The following is a 24,994-nucleotide window of genomic DNA, read 5'->3' as shown; positions in this document are numbered from 1 at the left end:
TTCCTTAAGTGCTGTGATTGCAATTTAGGATAAATTTAGCTTATTTTCAGTTTGTATGGTAGATCGATATCATTGTTGCTTCACTGAGAGTTTTTTCTTTATTATGCACAATCTACAGTGGTACCTCGGTTTACAAACAGTCCCGTTTACGAACACCTCCGTTTATGAATGCCACAGACCTGGAAGTGTTTACATCCGGGTTCCGCGGTGTCGGATGCGCAGACGTGATCACAGCGTGCGTGTGCACAGAAACGCTCTATGGGTGCTTCGCGCATGCGCAGAAGCGTGCCTTCGGGGAGCGAATGCCTCCGTTTACGAACGCCTCCGTGGAATGGATCATGTTCGTAAACCGAGGTTCCACTGTACAGTAGTTTAAAAGTTCAGGTAGGTAGCCGTGTTGGTCTGATGCAGTAGAAATGTATATAAAAATATAAAAAATTGTCCAGTAGCACCTTAGAGACCAACTACGGTAAGTTTGTTATTGGTATGAGCTTTTCTGTGCATGCACACTTCTTCCCTAAGCTCATACCAAGATAAAACTTAGTTGGTCTCTAAGGTGCTACTGGACAATTATTATTTTTATATATATTTCTACTAGTTTAAAGGTGTAGGTCAATCTCATGTTTAGTCAATCGTAAAGAACCTAGTAAATGTTGGTGTCATTGAAACATTGATAAAAGCTTTGTTTGTTTTAGGTTTTATTGAAGGCTTTTGTAGCTAACCTTAAATCCAGTTCTCCTACTATTCGTCGAACAGCAGCTGCATCAGCAGTGAGCATCTGCCAGCATTCACGAAGAACACAGTATTTTTATACTTGGTTACTGAATGTATTACTAGGTAAGAAGGGCAACAATATTTTAGGCTTCAGTGAAAACTGGGGAAATGTAATAATGGGGTATTTGTAACAGGGTATTATTGTACTGTTTCTCCCATATTACCGTGTTTCCCCCTTTTTAAGGCGTAGTCATAAAATAAGCCATAGCAGCATTTCTAAGCATTTGAGAAATATAAACCGTACCCCGAAAATAAGCCATAGTGATAGGCGCTGTGCGGAAGAGATCACTGAGCTCCCCGAGTCAGCAGCAGCAACGCCGGCCGCAGCAGTGTTTGCTGAGTCCTTTCTTGCTTTTGGGACTTGGTTACTGTGCTGGCTTGGGATGGTGTGTGTGCAATTGCTGTTGCTGCTTCGTGTTTTTCAGCTGGATTCTCTGGGTTCTAAGCACTTTCCCCCGTTTGTTTGTGAAGCAGCACTCGGCTGCAGCCCCTGCCTCTCCCGACGGCTGCATGAATGCGAGGCTGGATTTGATCGCTATCTCCTTTTCCATTTCTTTTGTCTTTGAGCACCCGGCCCCGCCCCCTCTCCCCTTCGTGGAATGAAGAACGGAGTTTTAGCAGCATTTCCTCATTATAAAAAAAAGGTCAGGAACTTTTACTTTAACCTCAAAAATGGGATATTTCCTCTCTCTAAAAACAACTCTGACCTGAACACCAATATAACGGGGGTAGATCACCTCCAGTTTATAAATCCGCAAGTAGATCGCAGTCTCCTAGAAGTTGGGCTCTATACTTTGGCTGATTGCAAGCCTTTGCATCTTTAAAAAACAAAAACCATGCGCTTCTCAGTCTTAATTTTCCTTTAATTCATCCCCCTATACCCTCCTCCAACCATTGCCTCCTTCCATTCCTTACCCCCCTCCCTCTCTCCCCACTTCCCTCACTCCTGTGCGATCTCATTTAGTCATATACTTGCTTTTTCTGTTGTGTTGTCTATTTTATATTTAATATTATTACCCTTTATGATGTTATTTTTCCCCTTGCGATAATTATTTATTTTTTATCTTTAACTAACTTTCCTTTCCATATTTTTCCATATATAACTCAACACTTTCCCATTCCTTCTTAACTCTTTGGATAGAGTGCCCCCCCATTATTGTTGTTAATTTTACAATTCCTGGATTTTTTATGGAACCGAACAGCTCGGGTGCTTCAGAATGTGCCTTCTGTTGCTACAGGGCTATGGGGCTTCACTATTTGACCCCCCCCCCCCAGGTTGGGATTTTTAAAGTAGTTCTGTGGGTCCCAGGGCACAGAATCACCCCCGATCCTTTCCTTTGTCTAAACAGACCTATTCCCCCCTGACTTTGGAAGGCTGTGCTTCAAGGGTGATACCAGGGGTTTTTTAAGACCTGCGCCTCTTAAGGATTGTTACAGTCCATAACTTCCATTGCTTTCTACAGGGTTGGGGGTTTAAAGCACTGCCACCCCCACCCCACCCTGCAGGCGCTCGGAACTGGCAGCGCCAACAACGCGCCCAGCAATGTGCAGAAGAGAGCACCGAGCATCCTGAGCCAGTGGGTCCCAGTTGTACCAGCACTTTTTTTTAAAAAAAAAGACACCCCCTGAAAATAAGCCACTGTGTGTTTTTTTGAGGGAAAAAAGTTATAAGACGGTGTCTTAAAAAAGGGGAAACACGGTATGAGCTGATTCAGACATAATGGCAGCCATGATTTGTGCTTCCCCCCTTTTTTTTTTACTTCTAATTTTGTGGATATATGGAAATCTGAACTGGCCAGCTGGATAAAAACTGATATAAAAGAAAAGCAATTCCATTGCTTGCAACAAAATTGCAAGCTGGAGAAGAAAAAAACAGGTTTGTTCATGTAGCACTAAACCTTGGGTTGACTTCACTTCTAACTGAGCAACTCCAGGGAAGACAAATGAAGGCAAAGTATTCTAACTAAATAAAGATGCATAGAATCATAGAATAATAGAATTGTAGACTTGGAAGGGACCATGAGGGTCATCTAGTCTGCCCCCCTGCAGGAATCTCAACTAAAGCATCAGTGGCAGATAGCCATCCAACCTCTGCTTAGAAATGTCCAATGAAAGGAGTCATCTTTACTAATAAATAACATGTCTTGAAATGACCATATTTTATGAATCATTCAGCCATGTTTGCCTTTGAGCAATAAGAAGAGGCATCCTGATGCATTCTCAACTGGCAAGTATGGAAACTGCAGTACCCGAAGATACAAGCTATTCTTTGCAACCATGGGCTAGTTCAGAGGTTACCAGGCTTTGGTGCATCTCATATGTTAAGGGGTAGCATACTGTTTCAAGAGGGTGCTTGAGAAGCAATGCGGGCTAATTTAACATGCACAGAAATGTAGGCATAAATCTGATTTCCAGAGCCCAGTTTCTTCACACACTGCAGTTATACTAGAATCCAGGGTCAGCACGTTGTTAAACTATGGAATTTGCTTATACAAGTTATGATGGTCATCAAATTAAATGGCTTAAAAGCAGGATTGGACAAATTAATGAGGAATAAGGCTATGGTAATGATAGATAGCTCATATACTACTTCCGGGATCAGGGGAAACATGCCTCTGAATGGGGGTGTCTGTGGGGAACAACAACGGAAGAGGCCTTTTGCTCTTCCTTCTGGCTTTCCCCAGGCACATGATTGACTATTGTGGGAAATGTCTCAATTTTTAAACTGTGATTGTTGTCTTTGCAGGTTTATTATTTCCCATGGAAAATGAATATCCCAGTGTCTTAATTCTTGGTGTATTGCTCACTTTAAGGTATCTAATACCTTTACTACAGCAGCAGGTGAAAGATACAAGTCTTAAAGGTAGTTTTGGTGTGATACGGAAAGAAATGGAGATCTCTCCTTCCTTAGATCAACTTATACAGGTAGGAATAAAACGGCAGCTGTTCAGTTCTCATAGTCTTTTACATACTTTACAGAACACTTTAACTTTTACAGTGGTTCTGAAATCTACTGCTTTCCCTTTCTTTAACTATCATGGGCTTGGATTAGGAAATTCTTCATTCTCTTTCAATTATGTAATGGGCAGCCAATGATTTGGTCATGGTATATAGCAGTGTTTCCCAACCTTGTGCCTCCAGATGTTTTGGGACTACAAGTCCCATCATCCCTAGCTAGCAAGACCAGTGGTCAGGAATGATGGGAGTTGTAGTCCCAAAACATCTGGAGGCACAAGGTTGGGAAACACTGGTATATAGCATGCAATGATGACTGCCCCCTTGTGCAATAGAAATTTGCTCATGCAATAAAGCCTATTGTTTCTCTGCCCCAGAACATGCCCTCCAAATCTGTTCCAGATGGTCCACCAACTTCAGAGCAGATTTTGGAGATGCATGGGAGGCTGCGGAGGAAGGAGAAGCCCAGTTGCACAAACAGATGGTTCTCAGTCTGTGTCATTCTGCTTGCAACAGGCAAAGAGCTATTTTCAGATTTATCCTAAATATTTCAAATAATCTGAATTGTTTACCTGTACTAGTTGTTAGCATAGCTTTATGTACCCAGAAGTAAATATGAAGTCATGTATAAAGTTCCCCAGACGTACATAGGAGCTAATGGCAAGGGTGGGTATTCAGCCCCCCTAGTGGTTATAGGCAAAATTGCAAGGAAAACCTTCACTTGCAGGTGAATACCAAACAGTCTTTTTCAAGTTGTAGTTTTGTATATTGTAATCTGAGTGAAGCCACACCTTTTATTTAGAAAAAAATAACAGGAAAAACGAAATAGCAATTCAACACTTGCTTAGTGTTCTTAACTTAAATTGCCTGACCATAAATTGGCCATTTCCAGCTTCATTCTTCCTATTGCAGCACCCCACATGGTTTCAGTCCATGTTGGTGAAAGTTGAGTTTGCCCTTGGAAGTGGCATCAGAGCAACACAAGGTGTTTAGGGTGCAAGGATGTTGTGGAAAGCACATTTTGTAGAAAGAGGCTTTCAGGAACATTCACAGAAATAATGTTTGAACCCTGATCTCCATGTCCTCTAGGTTTATGAATTGACTCTGCATTATACGCAGCACCGGGACCACAATGTTGTGACTGGCTCTTTGGAACTATTACAGCAGCTTCTTAGAACACCCCCTCCTCCTCTCCTCCTCGCCCTCACTACTGCTGGTGCCATTGCGCAAGTCAATGCATCCAAAGATGAGACTACCAGCAGAAACCGCAGTGACAGCATAGTAGAATTTATAGGTAAGATACTTCCCCCCCCCCAAAAAAAAAGCAATTGTATGATAATAAGTCATCGTAAACATCTTCAGTTAAAATTTCTGGTTTTTACAATAACAGAATTTCAAAGCACATTTAAAAAATCTTTCAGTAAAGGTGCCTTAAGAATACCAAGTAATTTTAATCAGAAGATCTATCCTATCATTCTGAGTTCGTTGTGAAGGAGGCATCCAGTGGTGTGGGTTGCCTCTTCCTACTTCCTGGGAAAAGGCAGGGGACATGTGACCTAGAACTTCTGCCATTAGGTCCTGTCTGATAGATGCTTCCACAGTTTGTTCCCCGTCTTGCCCAGGAACAGAGTCCCTTGGCTTTAGTACCTATGGCCTCTGCCACATACTCCTCCTTCATTGTTTTCTTCTGGACATCCACCTTGCTGAAACCTCTTTTCTTGTCTTTTCTCCCTCCATTTACCTCTTTAAAAGTAAAACAATTTTTTTTCTTTGCCTGCTTTCTTCTCCCCTGCCCTTGGCTCCTTCTGGAAGGCAAACTGCCAAATCTGGATTTTAAAATAGGCCAGCAACATGTTTCTGTCACTAAAAGCTTCAGACCTAATGCAAGTCTCCATGGCTCTTTGAGCCATGCCTGAGTGGAGCAGGCAGAGATCTCTCCCCTTTGCCAGCTGCAACCCATCCATGCCAGCAACTGCTGTTAACAGGGCTTCCCAGTAAGGCAGCAACCATGGAGAATTCAGGGCAAACCTATTCCCTCCAGCACAGTCGATGTGAAGGGAGACTGCATGCATGCCCAGCACCTTATCTGATACTTATTAGATCCATTCCTTTAGTGTCATAAGACAATTTCCAAGGAGGATTTTTTTTGATGGGTTCAACTATAATCACTGGATGGAAGTGCAGCATGACATTAACTTCATTATCTCTCTTCAGCCTGCCAGCAAAGATCACTCTCCTTTAAAAAAAACAACAACCCACCAGTTACTGCTTCTCAGACTTTGTATATGATCTTTGTTTCTGGTTAGAGTCCGGGGGGGGGGGGGGAGGCCTGCATGAGACTTGGTACCAGTGAGGTCTGCCTGGCATCCTTTGGTGCCATTTGGCAGATTATGGTGATGATTTTGCTGTCTATGGATGATGCGGTTTTGCTGTTTTGTTGAGTTGTTTTATAGACTTTTACATGGCTTTTATTATAATGCGTTTAATGCCATCCTTTATGCTTTTAAAATCAGAAAGTTGCTTCAAGATTTCTCTGTCAACCAACTAATAAATTGCTGTTGCTGCTGTTGCTGTTGCTGCTGCTGCTGCTGCTGCTAATATAAGGCATCTTTCTGTGTTGTGGATGCCACCTTAGTCACTACAGGCAGCAACTGTTTTACACGTGTCCGATATGTGTGTGACCACAACTGCTCGCATTGTGGCAAACCCAGAAGTTAGCCAAAAATATCCCAAAAAGGGGCAGAACAGGGTGGGGGTGGAACAGGGTGTTTGCAGACTTTTTCAATGGTGTTTCAAATATACGCAATTTCACTTAAACAGGCCGTGCCTTGGAACCTAACCCCCATGTAAATTGGGAGCTGCCTGTATTTAATTTTCTGCCAAGGCTATAGCAGCCAATACTATGGGCAGGAGATCAATTTGGCCTCACCACTGGAATCTTGATTTTACCTCCTAATGTAATTAGTTTCTGTCCTCTGTAAAGACGCTTGCCCCTTTGGTGAAGATCAGTCTGAAGTTCTGGTAGAAATGAGGGACAAGCATAAAGTTGTGTCCTAGCGCCAGCAATGGCCAATGGCTATAGCTCAGTGGTAGAGCAACTGCTTTACATATGGAAGGGCCCAGGTTCAATTCCTGGCATCTCCAGGTAGGACTAGGAAACTGACAGTCACTGCAGACGGTATTGATGTAGATCAGGCATGTCAAACCTGCGGCCCTCCAGATGTTTTGGACTACAATTCCCATCTTCCCCAACCACTGGTCCTGCTAGCTAGGGATCATGGAAGTTGTAGGCCAAAACATCTGGAGGGCCGCAGGTTTGACATGCCTGATGTAGATGAACCAATGCTTTGACTTGGTATAAGGCGCCTTCCTATGTTCCTGTGCTTCTAAAAGAGGGAGGACAAAGGATAGCCCAGGCATAAGTAGTATTCTGTCAAATCCAGAAAAAACTGTGTTCTCCATAAACCTGAGAATGTCATGGCACACACTACTAGAAGGCCAGCTATTCTCCACTACTATGCCTCTCAGTGAGATCTACTGAGCCATCACATGTGCCAAGGAGCTGTCAAGCGAGCCCAGGCTGACCACAGGGCAGAGACACACAGAAGGCACAGAATCCGATTAGCTTTTTATTATCACAAAATATAAACATAGTCCTTTGGTTCGTCTTAATCCAGCTGAGAGGTTGCTGAAACTGACCACTGGCCCTGCCCTTCCCTCTCTAGTCTATCCCTCTGGATCCTTCCCAAGCAAATGAAGGCTGCATTGAGGGGGTGGGCACCTCCTCTGGTCCTGTTGCTCAGTAATGTGCATAACTCTCCTCATTTGAGGTGTCGGAGCAGGAGGAGAGCCAGCAGGACAGAGGGCAACCTCTGACTCCTCTATCTAAGTCTGCACTCATACTGTGACTCTCAGCCTCTAATCCTGTCCTGGAAGTGCCTCCTTCTCCTGATCCCCTTTGATCATACTCCCTGCTTCTAGCACCTCCCAGCTCAGGCTTCCTCAACCTCGGCCCTCCAGGTGTTTTGAGACTACAATTCCCATCATGGGGGTTGTAGGCCAAAAACATCTGGAGGGCTGAGTTTGAGGAAGCCTGTCCCATCTCATCCCTTCTGCAGACTGCTCTTCAGTGTTCCATCACCATGATCCGGGATCTAACTCGTTTTCTTCTGTGTCCTCCCTGGGGGCTCTTGGGCAGCCGGCTCCCACCACTCTTTCTCATCTAGCCAGTCCCTGACAACATGTGAGTCACCTTCCACATTCATCAGATACGAATGGCTGCAACATTCGCTTTAGATGATGAGGCTTTTGGAAGGAGTGTTGTACAGCATACTCAGTGTTTCCTAGAATCGGCCCTTCTAATCCATTTATCCCCTTAGTGAACAGGTTAGCTTTTGCATAGCCTGTATTATTGGATGCCTCCTGCACACTAAACCTAGAAAGGAACACTGGACACTTAATATGAGGATTCCTTCTAGAGGCATCCAAGCTGCGCTATGGGCTAAGCATTAGCTGATACCAGCATGAGTCAGTCAGAAGGCTAAGCCCCTCACCCCAGCTTTTTGCAGCTTATGTTAGACTCTTGCCTAATGGGAGTCCAGTCTTTCCTTCCTTGTACTCCCCCTTGTTGCCCGCCTTTTTTTTGGCTCTTATGTCTCCTCAGTTTTGCTCTGTCTCACAGTTGGCCATAGGACTGAACTGGGGAAGAGTCAGACAAGACCTAAAAGCAAAAGTTCTAGGTAACATGCTCTCTGCCTTTTCCTGGGCAGTGGGAGGAGACAACCCACATTGCTGGATGTCTCCATCACACCATACCAGAAGGAATCTTCATGGTAAGTTCCTGTGTTCCTTTCTGGATGCATTTAAGTGTGGAATTCCAGAGAACCATGTTAGTTACTCTACAAAGATTCCTGTGGTACCCTAGAGACTACTAGAAGTTATGGCATTATAAACCTATTGCCCTTCAAGTTGCCACAGAAGTCTGTTTTTGTAAAGTGTTTGTAGCCGATCCTTGTACTGAAGCTACATTCAGTTGGAATAAAATATGAGTTCCAGTTTTCTTGGCCTTTATTTCTTCTTTCATTGCTTAGATTTTATAAAAATGTTCATTTCCGATTGTAACATTTAAAGATGACCCTTATTTGTTCACACTTTATGAGAAACCTAACCAATACCCAGTAGTAAAGTTTGCTGCTGACTGTTAGAAGAAGGAAATACTTTATAGCATTATTTTTAATGGTGGCTAACAACAAAATCTTCTGATACCTAATTTCTCAGAGGCTATTGAAATTCCTTCTTGATATTCACTCTTATCTATGCTTTGATTTGTTACTTTCTGTAATTTTGCAGCTGGAGGGGGGTCTTCATGCAGCCCTGTTTTTCCCAGAAAACAAAAAGGTGATTATATATGAAATCACAGTCTCTGACTTTACATTTTCTACCCTTTTCATTTCTTTGACTTGGTAAATATTGGTTTCCATTATCATATCTTGTTTGGCTCTTCTTTAATTACACACCTGTCACTAAGATAATTCAACACATTATTATTATTTTCTTACTTTTGGCATATACAGTTGGTATTTTAAAAATAACAGTTTTTTATTATTTCTTATAGCCATTCCTTGCTTTTTGCTGTTCTTAATTGCATATGGCTTTGGATACATGCTTGATTTGTCTATGACTGTTTCTTTTGACTACCATACCTTGCTTTGAATAAAAGTCAAAACGTTTTTTTACAACCTACTTTTAAGTCTGCTTTGTTCATTATGTTTTCAACTTCTATGGTATTCGTGTAATGCATGCTTATGTATTGCACATTTTAAATGCCTCTTCATATATAATATGTATTCTTACTATCACAGTCTATATAATGATGGCTTGGATCTAGGAATGACTTGAATGAGTGACAAAGTACTTCTGATTGCACAAGGCAGCCCTGCTGCGGTCTCATAATTTCCCCACCCCGCTGCAGCCTCTGATGCCCCATCACACACCACCCAAAAAGTGGGTGAGACTTCTGGGGTGTGTGCGCAAAAGACTACAGTGGGTTTGGAATGGTGGAGCTATGAAAGCCACATCACATAAGCAGAGTTCTATGAATCCAACCCAAATTAGAATTTTAACTTTAGACTTGCAGTTAGACCTTTAGATTACCGGTAGTTTATCTGGATTGAAATCTGACTAGTTTATGTGAATTCATTACTTCTATTTTTTAGATCTTGACATGGTTTAATGCTGTGTGGAGCCCAAGTGAGCTCCTAGACCAGGCATCCCCAAACTTCGGCCCTCCAGATGTTTTGGACTGCAATTCCCACCATCCCTGACCACTGGTCCTGTTAGCTAGGGATCATGGGAGTTGTAGGCCAAAACATCTGGAGGGCCGCAGTTTGGGGATGCCTGTGCTAGACTCACATGCTCTCTCCCCTGCCCAGCCCCCTCTTCTCCTAATTCCATACATCTGGGAGGGAGGTACTACTGAGATTAGATAAGTATTGTTTAGCATTGCATACCATACCAACCAGGGGTCCTTGCTTAAAACCAACTCTGACCAGCTTCAAAATAAACCACCTTCAAACCATGTGTTTATGAAGCCAGCTTGTTTAATTTCTAAGTTTTTACATAATGCCAAGCCTAGATTCCACAAAGCTCCTGTGGCTGAAGAAGAAGAGAGGGAGGCTGTGCCTTAGCCTGGCAGTTCACTCATGCTTCTCCACAAAGCTCTAAACTGCCCACTTCTGTCATTAAGGCCAGCAACATTTTTCCCCTTAAGATTGCCTAGGTTAATTGGAGAAGCACAGCTTGCTGCATATTATAGCTTGCATTGGTGTTTCAGTAGTATATTGTGTTGGTCTATATTGGTACTTGGTAGCATTTTCCATCCTGAGGGCTGCATTCCTTTCTGGGCGACTTTCTAAAGGCCACATGCCAGTGGGGTGGAGCCACAGATAAAAATGTGTGAAGAAATTAATGCACATTTTACCTTTGTACAGTAGGCTAGCTTCTACAATCATTCCTCTCCGTCTTCCACCCTGGCCAGCAAGAGTGACTAGAATTCAAGGACAAGGGCCTTGAAGAACACAGGGCCTTGGCCCTGAAGCAGGGCCCATGAAGGGTATGATCTGGGAAGTCCCTCACCTCTGCTCTTCATGCTCTTTGTGTCCATCAGCTGGATATTAATCTTGTCCATTAGAAACACTTCAGTATATGAAGTGGTGTCAGTATTCTGTAGGAATCTGTATTAGCTCAGTCCCATGTTATTCTAGTGTCATCTGTTCTACAGCAGAGGACATTATTTACTACTTGGATTTCTGCCAGAACCACTGATGGCTGAAGGCATTTGTTTAAAAAAAGGTTATGCAAAAACTTGCTAAGCCATAGAGGCTTACATTACAGCTGTGGTCTAAACCACTGAGCCTCTTGGGCTTGCCGATCGGAAGGTTGGTGGTTCGAATCCGCACAACGGGGTGAGCTGCCATTGCTCTGTCCCAGCTTCTGCCAACCTAGCAGTTCGAAAGCATACCAGTGCAAGTAGATAAATAGGTACCACTGTGCCAGAAAGGTAAACAGCGTTTCTGTGCGCCCTGACTTCCATCACGGTGTCCCATTGCACCAGAAGCGGTTTAATCATGCTAGCCACAAGACCCGTGGACAAACGCTGACTCCCTTGACCTGAAAAGCGAGATGAGCACCACACCCCATAGTCACCTTTGACTGGACTTAACTATCCAGGGGTCCTTTACATTACAGCATGCTGCAGTAGTCTAAACTACATGTGACAGAGTCACATGTGATAATGGCTAGGTCTACCTTTACTGGGAAAGTTAGTAGCTGGCACACTAGCTGAAGCAGTGCAATTGCACTCCTGGCCAGGTCTGTAATCTTATTGTTGTTTAGTCGTTTAGTCGTGTCCGACTCTTCGTGACCTTATGGACCAGAGCACGCCAGGCACTCCTGTCTTCCACTGCCTCCCACAGTTTGGTCAAACTCATGTTGGTAGCTTCGAGAACACTGTCCAACCATCTCGTCCTCTGTCGTCCCCTTCTCCTTGTGCCCTCAATCTTTCCCAACATCAGGGTTTTTTCCAGGGAGCCCTCGCTTCTCATGAGGTGGCCAAAGTATTGGAGCCTCAGCTTCACGATCTGTCCTTCCAGTGAGGACTCAGGGCTGATTTCCTTCAGAATGGATAGGTTTGATCTTGCAGTCCATGGTACTCTTCAAGAGTCTCCTCCAGCACCATAATTCAAAAGCATCAATTCTTTGGAGACCAGCCTTCTTTACGGTCCAGTAATCTGATTACCTAGGAGCAAAGCCAGATCCAGAAGCACTTCAGTTTAAACCTACTCCTTCAAGAGGAGCACTATTTTCTCCAGAAGAGGCTAAACCTCTAATCCTGGATTTGCTGTCCTACTGACCAACCTTATGTCTGCTTTTGTTAGGCTAAACCCAATCCATTGTTACATCCAGGCATTGATTTAGAGTTATTGTGCCTCCTTAGATGGAAAAGTAAAATAAATCTCGAATACTGTATATTGATTGCACTGCAGTCTGCATCCTGAAAAGTGGCTTCCAATAGCAGTTGTGACTTGAGCAGACTCAGGTTCTACCTGCCTGTGATGGGTATATCCGCTGGTGGAGGGAGTATGCCTCTGAATGCCAGTTGCTGGGAATCAGAAGTGGGGAGAGTGCTGTTGTGCTCAGATCCTGATTTCAGGCTTCCATAGGCATCTGGTTGGCTAGAACAGGATGCTGGACTAGATGGGCCTTTGGCCTGATCCAGCAGTCTCCTCTAATGTTCTTTTGCATTGACTTCATTCCTCCTGTAGGCTAGGTTCCAGAAGGAACCTTCCAGAAGGTGGTGATGAATGAATTCTTCTTGGCTCTTGGCCTTTGGGGTCCCACAGAGTTCCATCTCGTCTCCCATGCCTTTCTCTCTCTGCTTCTCTGCCACCCTGATTGCTTTATTCTTCTTCCTCCCACCTTACCAGGTAGTGTCATGGGGAAAGGGGCCATTTGCTTACCTTAAAAAAAGGATGTTACTGGTGTTCTGTGCTGCAGGGGAACACCACACAAACTGGCTCCAGCTGCATTGGCCACCTTCATTTCCCAAAGTGACAGGGCAGATGAAATGGGCTGTAGTCACATGAAAGCTGGTACTGGGTCGGTGAAGCAAGAACGGAGTTTTCAGCCTGCTCAGTTACCTGGGCAGAACTGATCGAGAATGGTGGCCAGGCGGGCAGTTAGAGAGAGGCCTGTGTTTCAGACTTCCTTAACTTTTAAATTAGAAAAGCAGCCCTTGGTGGAACCTGTGAAGGTCTAATAAATAACAGAGATAATTCTTCAGAAGACAAAAATACATTGCCCTTTAGTAAGTCTCACATTGCCCTTAAATAGGCAGATACTTTTTGTTGTTGTGGATTCTTCATGTTATTGGCAATACATGAGACATTCCAACCACAAAGTGAACATGATGCTTTCCCTCACCCATGGAGCCACAAATGATGGCTGCCCACTGCTGACATGTCAGAATTTCTGCCTGTCGCTTCCTCCAGTCCAAGCATCTCTAAACAACATCTGTTTGGAAGGGCAAAAGGAAGTGCTTGCAAGTTCTCTGGACTGGGGCACTGATCTAGATTTTTATACAGGAAACTAAAAAATATAGCTATTTAAATGCTTCCATCGGTTCTCTTTTTATTTTGGTTCTCTTTATATTTTAAGTATATGAACTTAAACTTCTTGAAGTATTTTGTGGTTCTGATAAAACTCTTGACTGCTCCTTTGCCAACATTACTATCCACTATCTCACTATCCATTTCTGGTCCATTTCTAAGTATCTTTTGGGGTACTAGTTATTGTATTTTCTTTCCTTTCTATTAATGTTGTTTTAGTTCCTGATGGTACATCTATTCTAGACATTACATTACAAATACTATTACAGTAAATATTTAGCAAGCAGATAATTGAACTGTTGTGTGCAGAGTTTTACAAGAAGCAAAAAATCAAAACAAATTATTGCCTTGGTTATCAGCTAAAGTACTCCTAGGAGAAGAAGGTTTGGAAGATGACACTGAAACAAGACCTGAAGGCAGCAGCGCAAGTTTCTCAGGTAGATGTGCTTCTTCTTCTCATGTTTGTTGTTAACATGTCTGTAATCCGTTCACTCCACCCATTATAATTTTTTGTCAGTCATGAAAACATTGCCCTATAGCTAGAAGGCTGCATGTAATGATAAAATGTTTTAAATGAATTAACCTAAAAACTGTACTTCTATAAATTTTGCTGTTGAAGATCAGTCAGGAAAAGACACCTGTGCTTCTGTGATGTGTGTGAATGTCCCTGTGGTCATAAGGCTATAGCCTTTTAATTGGCAAACTCCATATGACTCTTTTAGAAGGCAGAGTTCCAGAGAATTGTATTTTGTTTATGTTAATATCTTGGGTGATTTCTAGTATGATATTATGTAGAACAAAAACAATTGTGAAATATGTCAAGATATTATATAAAGGCTGAAACCAAGCTGCTACTCAGTACTTAGAATTTTTTTAGGGGGAAATAAGGAATTAAGGCATTAATTTGGATATGCAGCAGTAAAGACAAAATAGAAGCAACCAGAGATTGGGGGGAAGGGAAGTTGATTTGATGTGTATTCCAGGTTTAGTTAAAGAATTTTTGTTTTGTTGTAAAATTGAAAAATGATAAATAAATTTATTTTAAAAATAACAATTCTAAGCATTGGTTTGCATTTTTAGCTTTCTTTACCAGCATTGTAAAGAAACTTGTATGCTGAAGGCTCTGAACATTCAGCTTTGGCTCTGCATTGTGTTACGTTTTATCCGTTAGGGTTAAGATGCTAGCCAAAGCCTGTTTTAGATGAAGCATGAAAAATTAGATAGGAGTGTATGCATACTGTATTAGCAAGTGACTGTTAATCCATTTACCGTAGCTTACTTATGTTATTCTGTAGGTGCTTTTAGGTGTTTCTGGAGCTTTGTGGGCTTCTCTTACCTTTTTAATGGGTTCCTGGATCTTTGTGGGTTTCTCTTGCCTTTTTTTTTTTAGCTACTATGAAGAGTGAATTAACTAGTGAAGTAGCTGCTTCATCAGCTTTGTCCACAGCTGCGCCTGCAAGTTCAGGAGCTGATTCCTCAAGCTATGACATCATAACTGAGCAACCACGTTCTCAGCACACATTGCAGACAGAGTCAGATCTGACAAGTTGTGATTTGACAAGTTCAGCTAACAAAGGAGATGCTGAGGATGACGTTCTTAGCGGAAGCTCCAGCCAAATCAGTGCTGTCCAGTCAGACCTTATGGTGGACTTGAATGATGGCACTCGGGCCTCCTCTCCCATTAGTGACAGCTCTCAGACAACGACAGAAGGCCCTGATTCAGCCATCACCCCCTCTGACAGTTCTGAAATGGTGAGTGCTCAGTGGGATTCCAGGGGGTTACTGGGAAGTCTGATGGATTGCATCCCTTAGTTTTTTGGCAGAAAGTAAAGGTTTAGACCAGGCATCCCCAAACTTCGGCTCTCCAGATGTTTTGGACTACAATTCCTATCTTCCCCGACCACTGGTCCTGTTAGCTAGGGATCATGGGAGTTGTAGGCCAAAACATCTGGAGGGCCGCAGTTTGGGGGTGCCTGGTTTAGACATACCTGCCTCTTATCCAGTTGCACTTTAAAGGTTGTTGTTTCTTTAAACATGAGGTGGTTTGATGTCATTTTAGCACTGTTGCTGCTTTATTTTTACATTACATAACTATAACCCTTCTAGGCAACCAAATTGGGCAGTAAGTCAGTCTAGTTCAGTGATGGGCAACCTTTTGAGCTTGGTGTGTCAAAATTCGCCAAAAAACCGAGCATAACATGGGTGGTGTGTCACTTTGAGAAAAAAACCATAGTTTTGCAATATTTATAGTTTAAATAACAAAAATGTATAATTGTAATATATAACTGTATTTAATAAACCAAAAAACTAATTAATTAACCAAACCAAACCAAAAACCCCTTATTTATCACAAAGTGCCCAGAGTTGTTGAGCTTTTTTTGGGGGGGAGCTGCTGACCAAAGTTTTGGAGGTTTTTTGGGGGGTGCAAAAGTTGCTTTGCTTTTTTGGGGGTGATGCCCCAAAGCTGCTGTGCTTTTTTGGGGGGAAAGAGAACAGAAATAAATGACGAATAATACATTCACTGGAACTAACACGCAGCACCGACATAGTCTGCCAAAGCGCCAGAAAAAAAACAGCACAGAAAGGGTTAAAAAACCAATCTCTGGCTACCAGCAGCAGCAACAACAAAAAAGAATCCGGGTTTTTAACAGCGGAGACAAACTGTAGGAGAAGCGGGAGAACAAATGGGGGGGGGGACAACAACAGCACAAATGGGCCGATGGGGCACGTGCCAGCAGTAAGGGCTCTGCGTGTCACGTCTGACACGCGTGTCATAGGTTCACCATCACTGGTCTAGTTCCAAACACTGACAAACACTGAGCAGACTAACTGTACATCTTATACCTTGCAGTCTACTAATACCTGTCTACTAAGAATATTATCTCCCTACAAGGTATTCTGGCAGTGAGGGGGAGGGGAAAGGACAGGAGAAGCCCCTTCTTTCTGCATCTGCCATCCGTTTAAATTAAAGCAGACAGGGACAAACTTTTTCAGCCTGATTCCCTCAGTAGAAAGTCTTTGTGGCTGCTTTTCAGGACTAGGGATATATGTGTGCACTCAAAATCCCTTTGCACACAAACAGGGTTAAACGTGTGTCTTCTGTTAACATACCCAGGCATGCCCTAGATCTAGGATCCAGGTTCTGCTTTAATTATTTGTTGTTATGGGAAAAAGGGCTAGTCTCAGAACATGAACCAGGATCCTTTAAGTACTTGGATCCTGAACTGTTCAGAGCTTTGTTTTGTCAGTACCTACATCTTGATTCGGGGCTTGTAGTTTGCAAGCAGTCAATGCATAACTTTGAAGATCAGTGTCACATGATCCCATCTAGTTACCCCGCTTAACTCCCTGGTCATCACATTCTGGACCATCTTCAAGCTTCAAGGAGAACATTTCCAGGGTTATAGCTAGAAATGACAGCCTGAGGAGTTTGTAAGATGGTATGGAACTATAAAAGAATATGCGTGACAGACGGATTTCTAAGTTGGAATTAACTGCACTGTTAAACTGTAAAGTTTTTAAAGTTTACTACTTTTACACTTTAGATTCTTGAGGGAACTGAAAGCCAGTATTCTGGAATGCAGATTGGACAGCTGCAAGATGAGGAAGATGAAACTGCAAATGTCCTCCAGGATGAGTCAGCCGAGGCTTTCAGAAATTCTTGTGTTGGTATGTTCATTATAAGGAGAAAGTCTGTGAGAAAATATTTACTGAACTGTTTCATTTAGAATGAAGCTTTCTTAAGGCAGCAGTTTTTACTTCTGATAATTGATCCTACATATTCATATTTGTTGTTTGAGGTGGAAGTCAACCATCACTTTCATTGCTTTCTTTTTTTAAGCCCTTCAACAACCCCATTTATTAAAGACCATGGGTCATAGCAGACAGCCTTCCAACAGCAGTATGGACAAATTTACATCAAAAGAAGAACTGGACCCCAATGATTATGAAAATAAGGTAAGATGGTTGTTCACATTCAAGGGTTAAGTGTATCTGAAAGCCGTTTATAATGGAATATGTCAGTAAAGGTGAATGACAGGAGAATATAATCTTTCTTAGGGCCTGTCCATATAATACTTCTCAGAGCTAAGCCCTGGTTTGGCTTATTGCTGCTTTTGAACCTGAGCTCATTATTCATCTCCTCTGGGCAAGTGCACAAGCAGTAAGCCAAGAAAAAACCTTGGCTACAGCTCATAGTTTGTCTGAAGCAAGACAAACTGCCAGCCCAGCTTTGGAAGTAATGCTAAGCCAAACCGTGGCTTAATTCCGGATACTGTTTCAGTAAAAGGATAGAGGAAAGAGCAAAGGGGCCATTATACTTGTTACCTTTGTTACAAAGAACCTGTATATTTATTACCAATATATAATTTGTTTGTTTTTAACAGCTCTCCAGAATTAAAGGAGATATTGGTTGTTATACGGATGGAGATGCTGCTCCGCTAGTTCACTGTGTCCGTCTCCTGGCTGCCTCTTTTCTTCTTACAGGGGAGAAAGGTGGTAAGTAGTAGAAATACCAATAGAAACCACCTCTTTCTGCTTCTCTCACTTAATATGGTTAATACCTGATTGGCTAAAATTTTGATTAGCAAAGAACTGAAATGAATGATTTGTTTGAAAACATAATTTAGGCATCACAAAGCATTGTTTGTTGCTATGATTCCAGCTCGCTGAAGCCATATGAAAGAAGGCAAAGTCAAGAACAGTTTGAGAGACTTTGGTTCCCTTTTATTAATTATAAATACAGTGGCACCTCGGTTTATGAACACAATTGGTTTCGGAAGTCTGCTCATAAACTGAAGCGTTCATAAACTGAAGCAAACTTTCCCATTGAAAGTAATGGAAAGTGGATTAATCTGTTCCAGATGGTCCGCGGAGTACTTAAACTGAAGCGTTCATAAACTGAAGCAAACTTTCCCATTGAAAGTAATGGAAAGTAGATTAATCCGTTCCAGACGGGTCCGCGGAGTACTCAACCTGAAGCGTACTTAACCCGAAGCATGGATGTAATTGGTTCCAGAAGTCTGTTCATAAACTGAAGCGTTCATAAACTGAAGCAAACTTTCCCATTCATTGAAAGTAATGGAAAGTGAATTAATCCGTTCCGGATGGGTCCGCGGCGTTCGTAAACCGAAAATTCGTAAACTGAGGTGTTCCTAAACCGAGGTTCCACTGTATATGAAACAGGAGTGCGATTTAGAATTATTTAAAGCTTTCTCGGTGCTGATAATTCATAGTTTATTGTCAGGAGCAAGCCAGCAGTAAATCACACGGTGCAAGTTAGTTAACACTATTAGCAAACAAAATCTGCACAGACTTTGTGGAGTGTCAGACCTAATGAGCTCAGCCACTCTTTCCTGGTAGGTCTGGCCCTCATGAAGCAGTTGCTGAGACTGAAGGTCCCTGCCTTCCCACAGCTGCCTAAGTCCCCTCCTTTCTAGGGGTTTTATTCTGAGCAATCAGAGACTGTGTCCACACAGAGTCAATCTCTCCTCCACTCTTTTCATCCCCTTTCTGGTTCTGGGAGATAAGGAGGAAGGGGAAATTGTTTCAGCAGGAGGGAGAGGCACCCGTGACTCTTCACCACTCTGACTCATCTCTGCTTCTTGGTTTCCCTCCTCCACTCATTCAGCTTCTGGCCCTGATTCTGAACTTCTCTCTGACCCCACCTCCTCCAGATCTTCTCCCTCTTCTTCCTGTGACCTCTCATTGTTTTCCCACCCCCCCACTCCCCGGGCTCTAAGCCTTCTTCCCTCTTAGCCTTTGCTGGTGTTTTCTTTTTCCTCCCAAGTTAGGGACAAACTGAAACACCAATAAACTTTGCATTAAAATTTTGTTCCAACTACGGTTGGTGCAAAATTCTGCCACAGCTGGAATATGGTCATGATTTTGATGTTACAACTGGGAATGTTGTTTAGTGAATTGGGGGTGCAGGTAGAAATCTGTGGCAGGTTCAGTAGGCCATGCACCACTGTACTGGGTTTCTGCTGGTGTCTTAAAGCAGAAACAGGTGCACTGTGGGTCCAACAGACTTTAGCAGAAGCTGTAGCTGGCACAGTGGGATTTAGTTCAGGGAGATGTTCCACTATATGAGCTGTATCCTTTATTAAGGACCATAGAATGTGGCATTTACTGATGATATGATGGGGTATATTTATATACACAGAGGTCTTAGGAGAGACCTGGTGAGGGCTGCAGTTCACCAGGTGATCAAGAACTGGACAGATTCCTCCAGGATACATGAAATAGCAATAGAATGCCCTAAAAACCTTTCTCTTTTAAGACAACATTTTCTGGAGTGGAATTAGTGTTTTTTGTCTAGTTCCAGTTCCGACAGGTCTACTTTTTTGGTACTTTTCCCTATACTTTGTATAATGGCTTATCATTACTGCAATATCTATTATCCAGGTGAAACTATTACAAACTGAAAATGTGGGTGTTTTGTAGCATGCAATTAAATGAATTTTATTTCATTAAATGTATAGTCAGGTACAGTTATCTTTTCTTTAGCACTGGTTCCTGATAAAGATGTAAGAGTCAGCGTAAAAGCCTTAGCAGTGAGTTGTGTAGGAGCAGCTGTTGCACTCCATCCCGAAGCTTTCTTCAGCAAACTCTATAAAATGCCTTTTGAAGCCACCAAAGAAGAGGGCGGTATGTTGAATTTCATATTGTCTTGTTTGTATTCTTGTGGAAAAATAGAACATTTTTATTTCTGACTATTTCAAAATTTATCAGATATCTTGTCTGTAGTGAAACAGTCATCTGTCTATAGTTGGAGCATTTGCCATTATTACCTGCTGGCAGGGAAAGAATGAAGAAAGTAATTAAATAATTAAACAAGCCACTCTGCTTCAGTACCCAGAAATACATATTGAAGGAATTCCTTCCTCATATGTAAACTAAGAACTACTATGCCATACTTTGAGGAATAACAGAAATTCCTGTTTGGCTATAAATCACAATGAATACCTTGACAGCCCCTTGGTACTTCCAGTAAAGGTTAGGAAACTGGGATATGCTTTTTGTGGTGGCAACATGGGAATTCTCTTCTTACTTTCACGTAACTTTGGCTGTTCCCGGATAATGCTGGAGAATCGTTGCTTCGTGCTTAGGTCCAACTTTATAAATTGTTTGGAACTACTGTACACATCCTAGGTGTTTGACGTTTTGCCAAAGAAGGTGGAATTTCAAAGCTGGAGATCTACGTTTTGATTCTGTTAATTAAAAAATATTGTCAACTACAACTACCTGTAAGAAAAAAATGGAAGTCTAACATTTTCTCCTTTGCATTTATTATCCACTTCTTTGATTTATTGTTTTCATGGATTTTATATCTGATATATAATTTCAGCCTTCCTTTAGAAAAGACTAAAAGCTTATTTCAGCACTGTGGAAAATGGCAAGAAACAGAAAGCCTGTAAACCAAGACAAAGATCTTTATTATCTGTACCTAATTTATTTTTCTAGAAGAACAGTATATAAAGGATATTGTGAATTATATTGATCATGGAGACCCCCAGATTAGAGGAGCAACTGCCATTTTATGTGGAACGATTGTTTATTCCATTCTCAGTAAATCTCGCTTTGATGTGGAAAATTGGCTAGCAAACATAAGAGCTTCAACAGGTAATAACCACATTAATTCGTAGAATCAGAATTTATACCATAATATGCTTTCAATAGTTTCATTCATTGTCTTTGTTTTTCTTATTCCCAGGAAACAGCTTTTCACTAGTAGACTGTATACCCTTATTGCAAAGGACTCTGAAAGATGAGTCCTCCGTCACATGCAAACTGGCTTGTTCAGCTGTACGGGTAAGCAGAAATCTCTCAAAAATATAAGATTTGAAAAGAAGAGCACATCTCTATGGTCTTGTTGCAGAGGCAGGGATTCACAAAGACAGTTACGAAGCAGCCAGCAGTAAACAAAAATGCTTTTTTCATAACCACTTTCTGCAGCACAAATTGATAGACCTTTTGCACCTTGGACTGCTGACAACTCATGGTTCTGTAGGGTGATGTAGGATTTCATTGTCAAATAGTCTCACGTGGTATACTGTAAGGCAGCTTCCTGTGCTCCTATTGCAGAGCATATAAACTGCTAGAGCCAGGCGGTGCTCTTCCACTGCTTTTCCTCCCCACTCCCCGTCCCCCAATCTTCCTCCAATAGGATACTCTAGGAGCTTGAGCTTTTCTTCTTTTTTTCCACACCTTCCGTTTGTGTACCTTTGCTTCCTTCTTGTGTGTCCCTGTGGAGTTGAAGGGCCCCCTGCTGTCCTACTGCTCTTACTGTCAAGAAGATGTTTCTTCTAATTTTCAGCAACATTTAACCTTCCTATAATTTAAGACAGGCATAGAGAAACTCCGGCCCTCCAGATGTTTGGGACTACGATTCCCATCATCCCTGACCATTGGTCCCGTTAGCTAGGGATGATGGGAATTGTAGTCCCAAACGTCTGGAGGGCCGGAGTTTGCCTATGCCTGATTTAAGACCTTTAGATCTAATTCCGCCCTCTTGGCCAGCAGACAAGTCTTTGCCCTCTTCTGTGCAACAGTCCTTCAGATTCTTATGGCTCATCTGCTTGATTGCTTCAGTGCACTAGTGATTTATTTATTTATTGCCAGGGGGCGGGGGACTTTGTTTTCCTATTCAGTGTAATAAATACAGTCAGTCAATGTTTATTACGGCCAACAGCCAGCATATCAAACCAGAAATTCTGCATAATTCTCTACATAAACAATAAACACGACTGATATGGGGTTTTAACAGTCAGTATACTAATTGAATATACAGTACTTAAAATACAGGTCCAGTGGAATAAAACACCATAAAAGAATAAGAGCTGTAGCAGCAATATCATCATCGGAGGGCAGGACAAATTGTTATAATGTGTTATTCAATAAAAGAGATTTACGTTTTTTAATAGCTAAGGTGCAAAATTTGGCCACAGCGTAGGATACTGAGCTCAAAGAATCTTCCAGAAGGAGTTTGCGTAATGTTTTGGGGGGAAATTCCAGATAGTAATAAATACATAACTTTTGTTTATTTAGATGTTGCTGTATTGATAGATTTATCATAATAGGCAAATTGTCCAGTTCAAAAGATACTATGCAAATACTAAGATTGTAAGCTTTTTATAAAGTTTAAATGCTGTGTACTAATGTGCTAATTATACTGTTTAAAACAATTAAATTTTTGTTTTCCTCCTTAGCATTGCATCATGAGTTTATGCAGTAGCAGCTATAGTGCATTAGGTTTAAAATTAATGGTTGACCTCCTTACACTGAGGAATAGTGCCTATTGGCTGGTTAGGACTGAGCTACTGGAAACCCTCGCTGAGGTAGATTTTCGGTAAGTTATTATTTCAGAATTGTGTTCCCAGCTTTAATTACATTTTTTCTCTTTGCTTTGCTCAACTTTTAACAATCTCTTGTACTCTATCTCCCCATCTTTCAATTAAGGCTAATCAGTTTTTTGGAAGGAGGGGCCGACAACCTGCATAGAGGTGCACACCATTATACCGGCGTGAGTAATTGTTCTATTAAATTCTTAACCTTTATGGTTGTCAGGATTTGAGGGTTTACTTAACAGAAAGTAGCTATTTAAATTCCATAAATAAATAAAAATTACCATATTTTTCCGTCTATAAGATGCCCCCTTGAAGACTCAGATTTAAGAAAATGGGAGATATATCCATGTATAAGATGCCCCCTAATTTTTGACATTATTTTTTAGGGGAAAAACCTAGTATATATTTAATTCCATGTTGAAGCAGATGGATTTTAATGCATACTAAAAAGAGACAAGGGACCCAGGTGGTGCTGTGGTTAAACCACTGAGCCTAGGGCTTGCTGATCAGAAGGTCGGCGGTTCGAATCCCCGTGACGGGGTGAGCTCCCATTGCTCGGTCCCAGCTCCTGCCAACCTAGCAGTTCGAAAGCACATTGAAGTGCAAGTAGATAAATAGGTAACACTCTGGCGGGAAGGTAAACTGCGTTTCCGTGCACTGCTCTGGTTTGCCAGAAGCGGCTTAGTCATGCTGGCCACTTGACCCGGAAGCTGTCTGCGGACAAACGCCGGCTCCCTTGGCCTATAGAGCGAGGTGAGCGCCGCAACCCCAGAGTCGGTCACGACTGGACCTGATGGTCAGGGGCCCCTTTACCTAAAAAGAGACAGGGGCAGCCTGTACCGTTTCACGGAGATCTGCTGCTGACTCACCTCAGGCTTCCACTGCTGTCAGAATGCCTCTCTTCTCACTGCAGTGTGCAAGGCATTGCCGCTCACCTTCCTGGCCCCAGGGCAAGGAAAACAAGTGGCAGTGCCATGCACCAGAATGCCTCCATCTTGCTGGCCAGAGGGGGTCATTGCAGCAGTGGGGTGCGGTGCCACCTCTTGCTCTTCCACTGCCCAAGGCAGGTGCTTCACCCCACCTCATTGGTGAGCCAGCGCTGAAAAGAGGCACTTGCAATTTTGCATAGAATTTCTAATGTATCCTTCGTGTAAAAGGTTATCTATGAATGAGATGCCCTTGAAGATGAAATTAGAATTTGTGTCTTCATTGTTTGACACATTGTGATCTCTAGTTACCATACCATCAATTTTCTTATCTTTTTCAATGTGAAAGTTGTAATTAATAAACTGTTGCTCATAGTTATAACGTGCATGCATTTGCTGTTCAATTCCTATAGCTTTTAAAACTTCAGGAACGCATGCTCAATGATGTAGTCATTTCTCTGCTTGGAGATGAAGACCCTAGAGTGAGGCACATTGCTGCTGCAGCTTTAATAAGGTATTGGTTAAATTAAACAATTACAATAAATTTGCTTAGTATGCCTTTTAAAAACATTCAGCTTGCAATTTTCTGGTGCAGTCATTGGGGACTAACTTAGCATTAATGTTATGTGTGATACTTGCATGGAGTAAAGGAATTGCCAGAGTAGAGAGTAACGCTATTCTGTTGGGCAGGCTTCCTCAACCTCGGCTCTCCAGATGTTTTTGGCCTACAACTCCCATGATCCCTAGCTAGCAGGCCCAGTGGTCAGAGATGATGGGAATTGTAGTCTCAAAAACACCTGGAGGGCTGGGATTGAGGACGCCTGCTGTTGGGTTTGCCAGACTGCAAGACTGTTTCCTGAATTTTGATGCTGCAGGACATAGTTTGGCGGTCCTTGTCTTGGAACGAGAGACCAGAAGTCTCTGAAAAGAAGTCCAACTGAAAAGTTGGGTTTCTTTGATAGTTTTCAGAGTTGGGGTGGAACCATATTTGAACTCCATTAGCCCATGAAAACCATTCAGTTTGTTTCATGGGATACTGGGAACAGTGGATTGGGTATTTCCTCTCACATGACCTTAGGTAGGAGCAAAGACTTGTGGGAGACAGGCACTTCCTCCTCAGTTTTTTCTCCTGCCTGACTCAGCAAGTTGTTTCTCCTGGTTCTCCTGCTTCTTCAGATAAATTTTCAGTTTTTGATATCATTTTATTGTTGCTTTATTTTCCTTAGTTTTAGCAACTTACCCCATGTCTTTGAGTCTTACATATATACTGTGTTTCCCCTTTTTTAAGACACCATCTTATAACTTTTTTCCCCTCAAAAAAACACAG

The 24,994-nt window shown here is 42.2% G+C and overlaps 1 protein-coding gene across 4 annotated transcripts in view; it reads left to right on the top strand.

Moving 5' to 3' along the window:
* Positions 1 to 24,994, top strand: part of HTT (huntingtin) — a 102,290-nt gene that overhangs the window by 10,588 nt on the left and 66,708 nt on the right. For 2 of the 4 annotated variants that reach the window (XM_060279042.2, XM_088657759.1), the window contains exons 7-21: positions 696 to 837; positions 3,521 to 3,699; positions 4,819 to 5,023; positions 9,079 to 9,126; positions 13,754 to 13,831; positions 14,785 to 15,146; positions 16,940 to 17,063; positions 17,236 to 17,351; positions 17,780 to 17,891; positions 19,902 to 20,042; positions 20,859 to 21,017; positions 21,109 to 21,206; positions 22,604 to 22,743; positions 22,854 to 22,917; positions 24,081 to 24,181. In XM_060279042.2, coding sequence (XP_060135025.2) covers positions 696 to 837; positions 3,521 to 3,699; positions 4,819 to 5,023; positions 9,079 to 9,126; positions 13,754 to 13,831; positions 14,785 to 15,146; positions 16,940 to 17,063; positions 17,236 to 17,351; positions 17,780 to 17,891; positions 19,902 to 20,042; positions 20,859 to 21,017; positions 21,109 to 21,206; positions 22,604 to 22,743; positions 22,854 to 22,917; positions 24,081 to 24,181 — 2,069 coding nt within the window. The remainder of the gene's footprint in view (positions 1 to 695; positions 838 to 3,520; positions 3,700 to 4,818; positions 5,024 to 9,078; positions 9,127 to 13,753; positions 13,832 to 14,784; positions 15,147 to 16,939; positions 17,064 to 17,235; positions 17,352 to 17,779; positions 17,892 to 19,901; positions 20,043 to 20,858; positions 21,018 to 21,108; positions 21,207 to 22,603; positions 22,744 to 22,853; positions 22,918 to 24,080; positions 24,182 to 24,994) is intronic. The other 2 variants (XM_088657752.1, XM_060279043.2) reach the window with 2 other exon arrangements.

Source organism: Zootoca vivipara, chromosome Z1 (genome assembly GCF_965207765.1).
Source record: "Zootoca vivipara chromosome Z1, rZooViv2.hap1.1, whole genome shotgun sequence".
In the NCBI taxonomy this organism is placed as follows: Eukaryota; Metazoa; Chordata; class Lepidosauria; order Squamata; family Lacertidae; genus Zootoca; species Zootoca vivipara.
The sequence above is the reverse complement of the archived record's forward strand: the minus strand, read 5'-3'. Positions and strand labels throughout refer to the sequence as shown.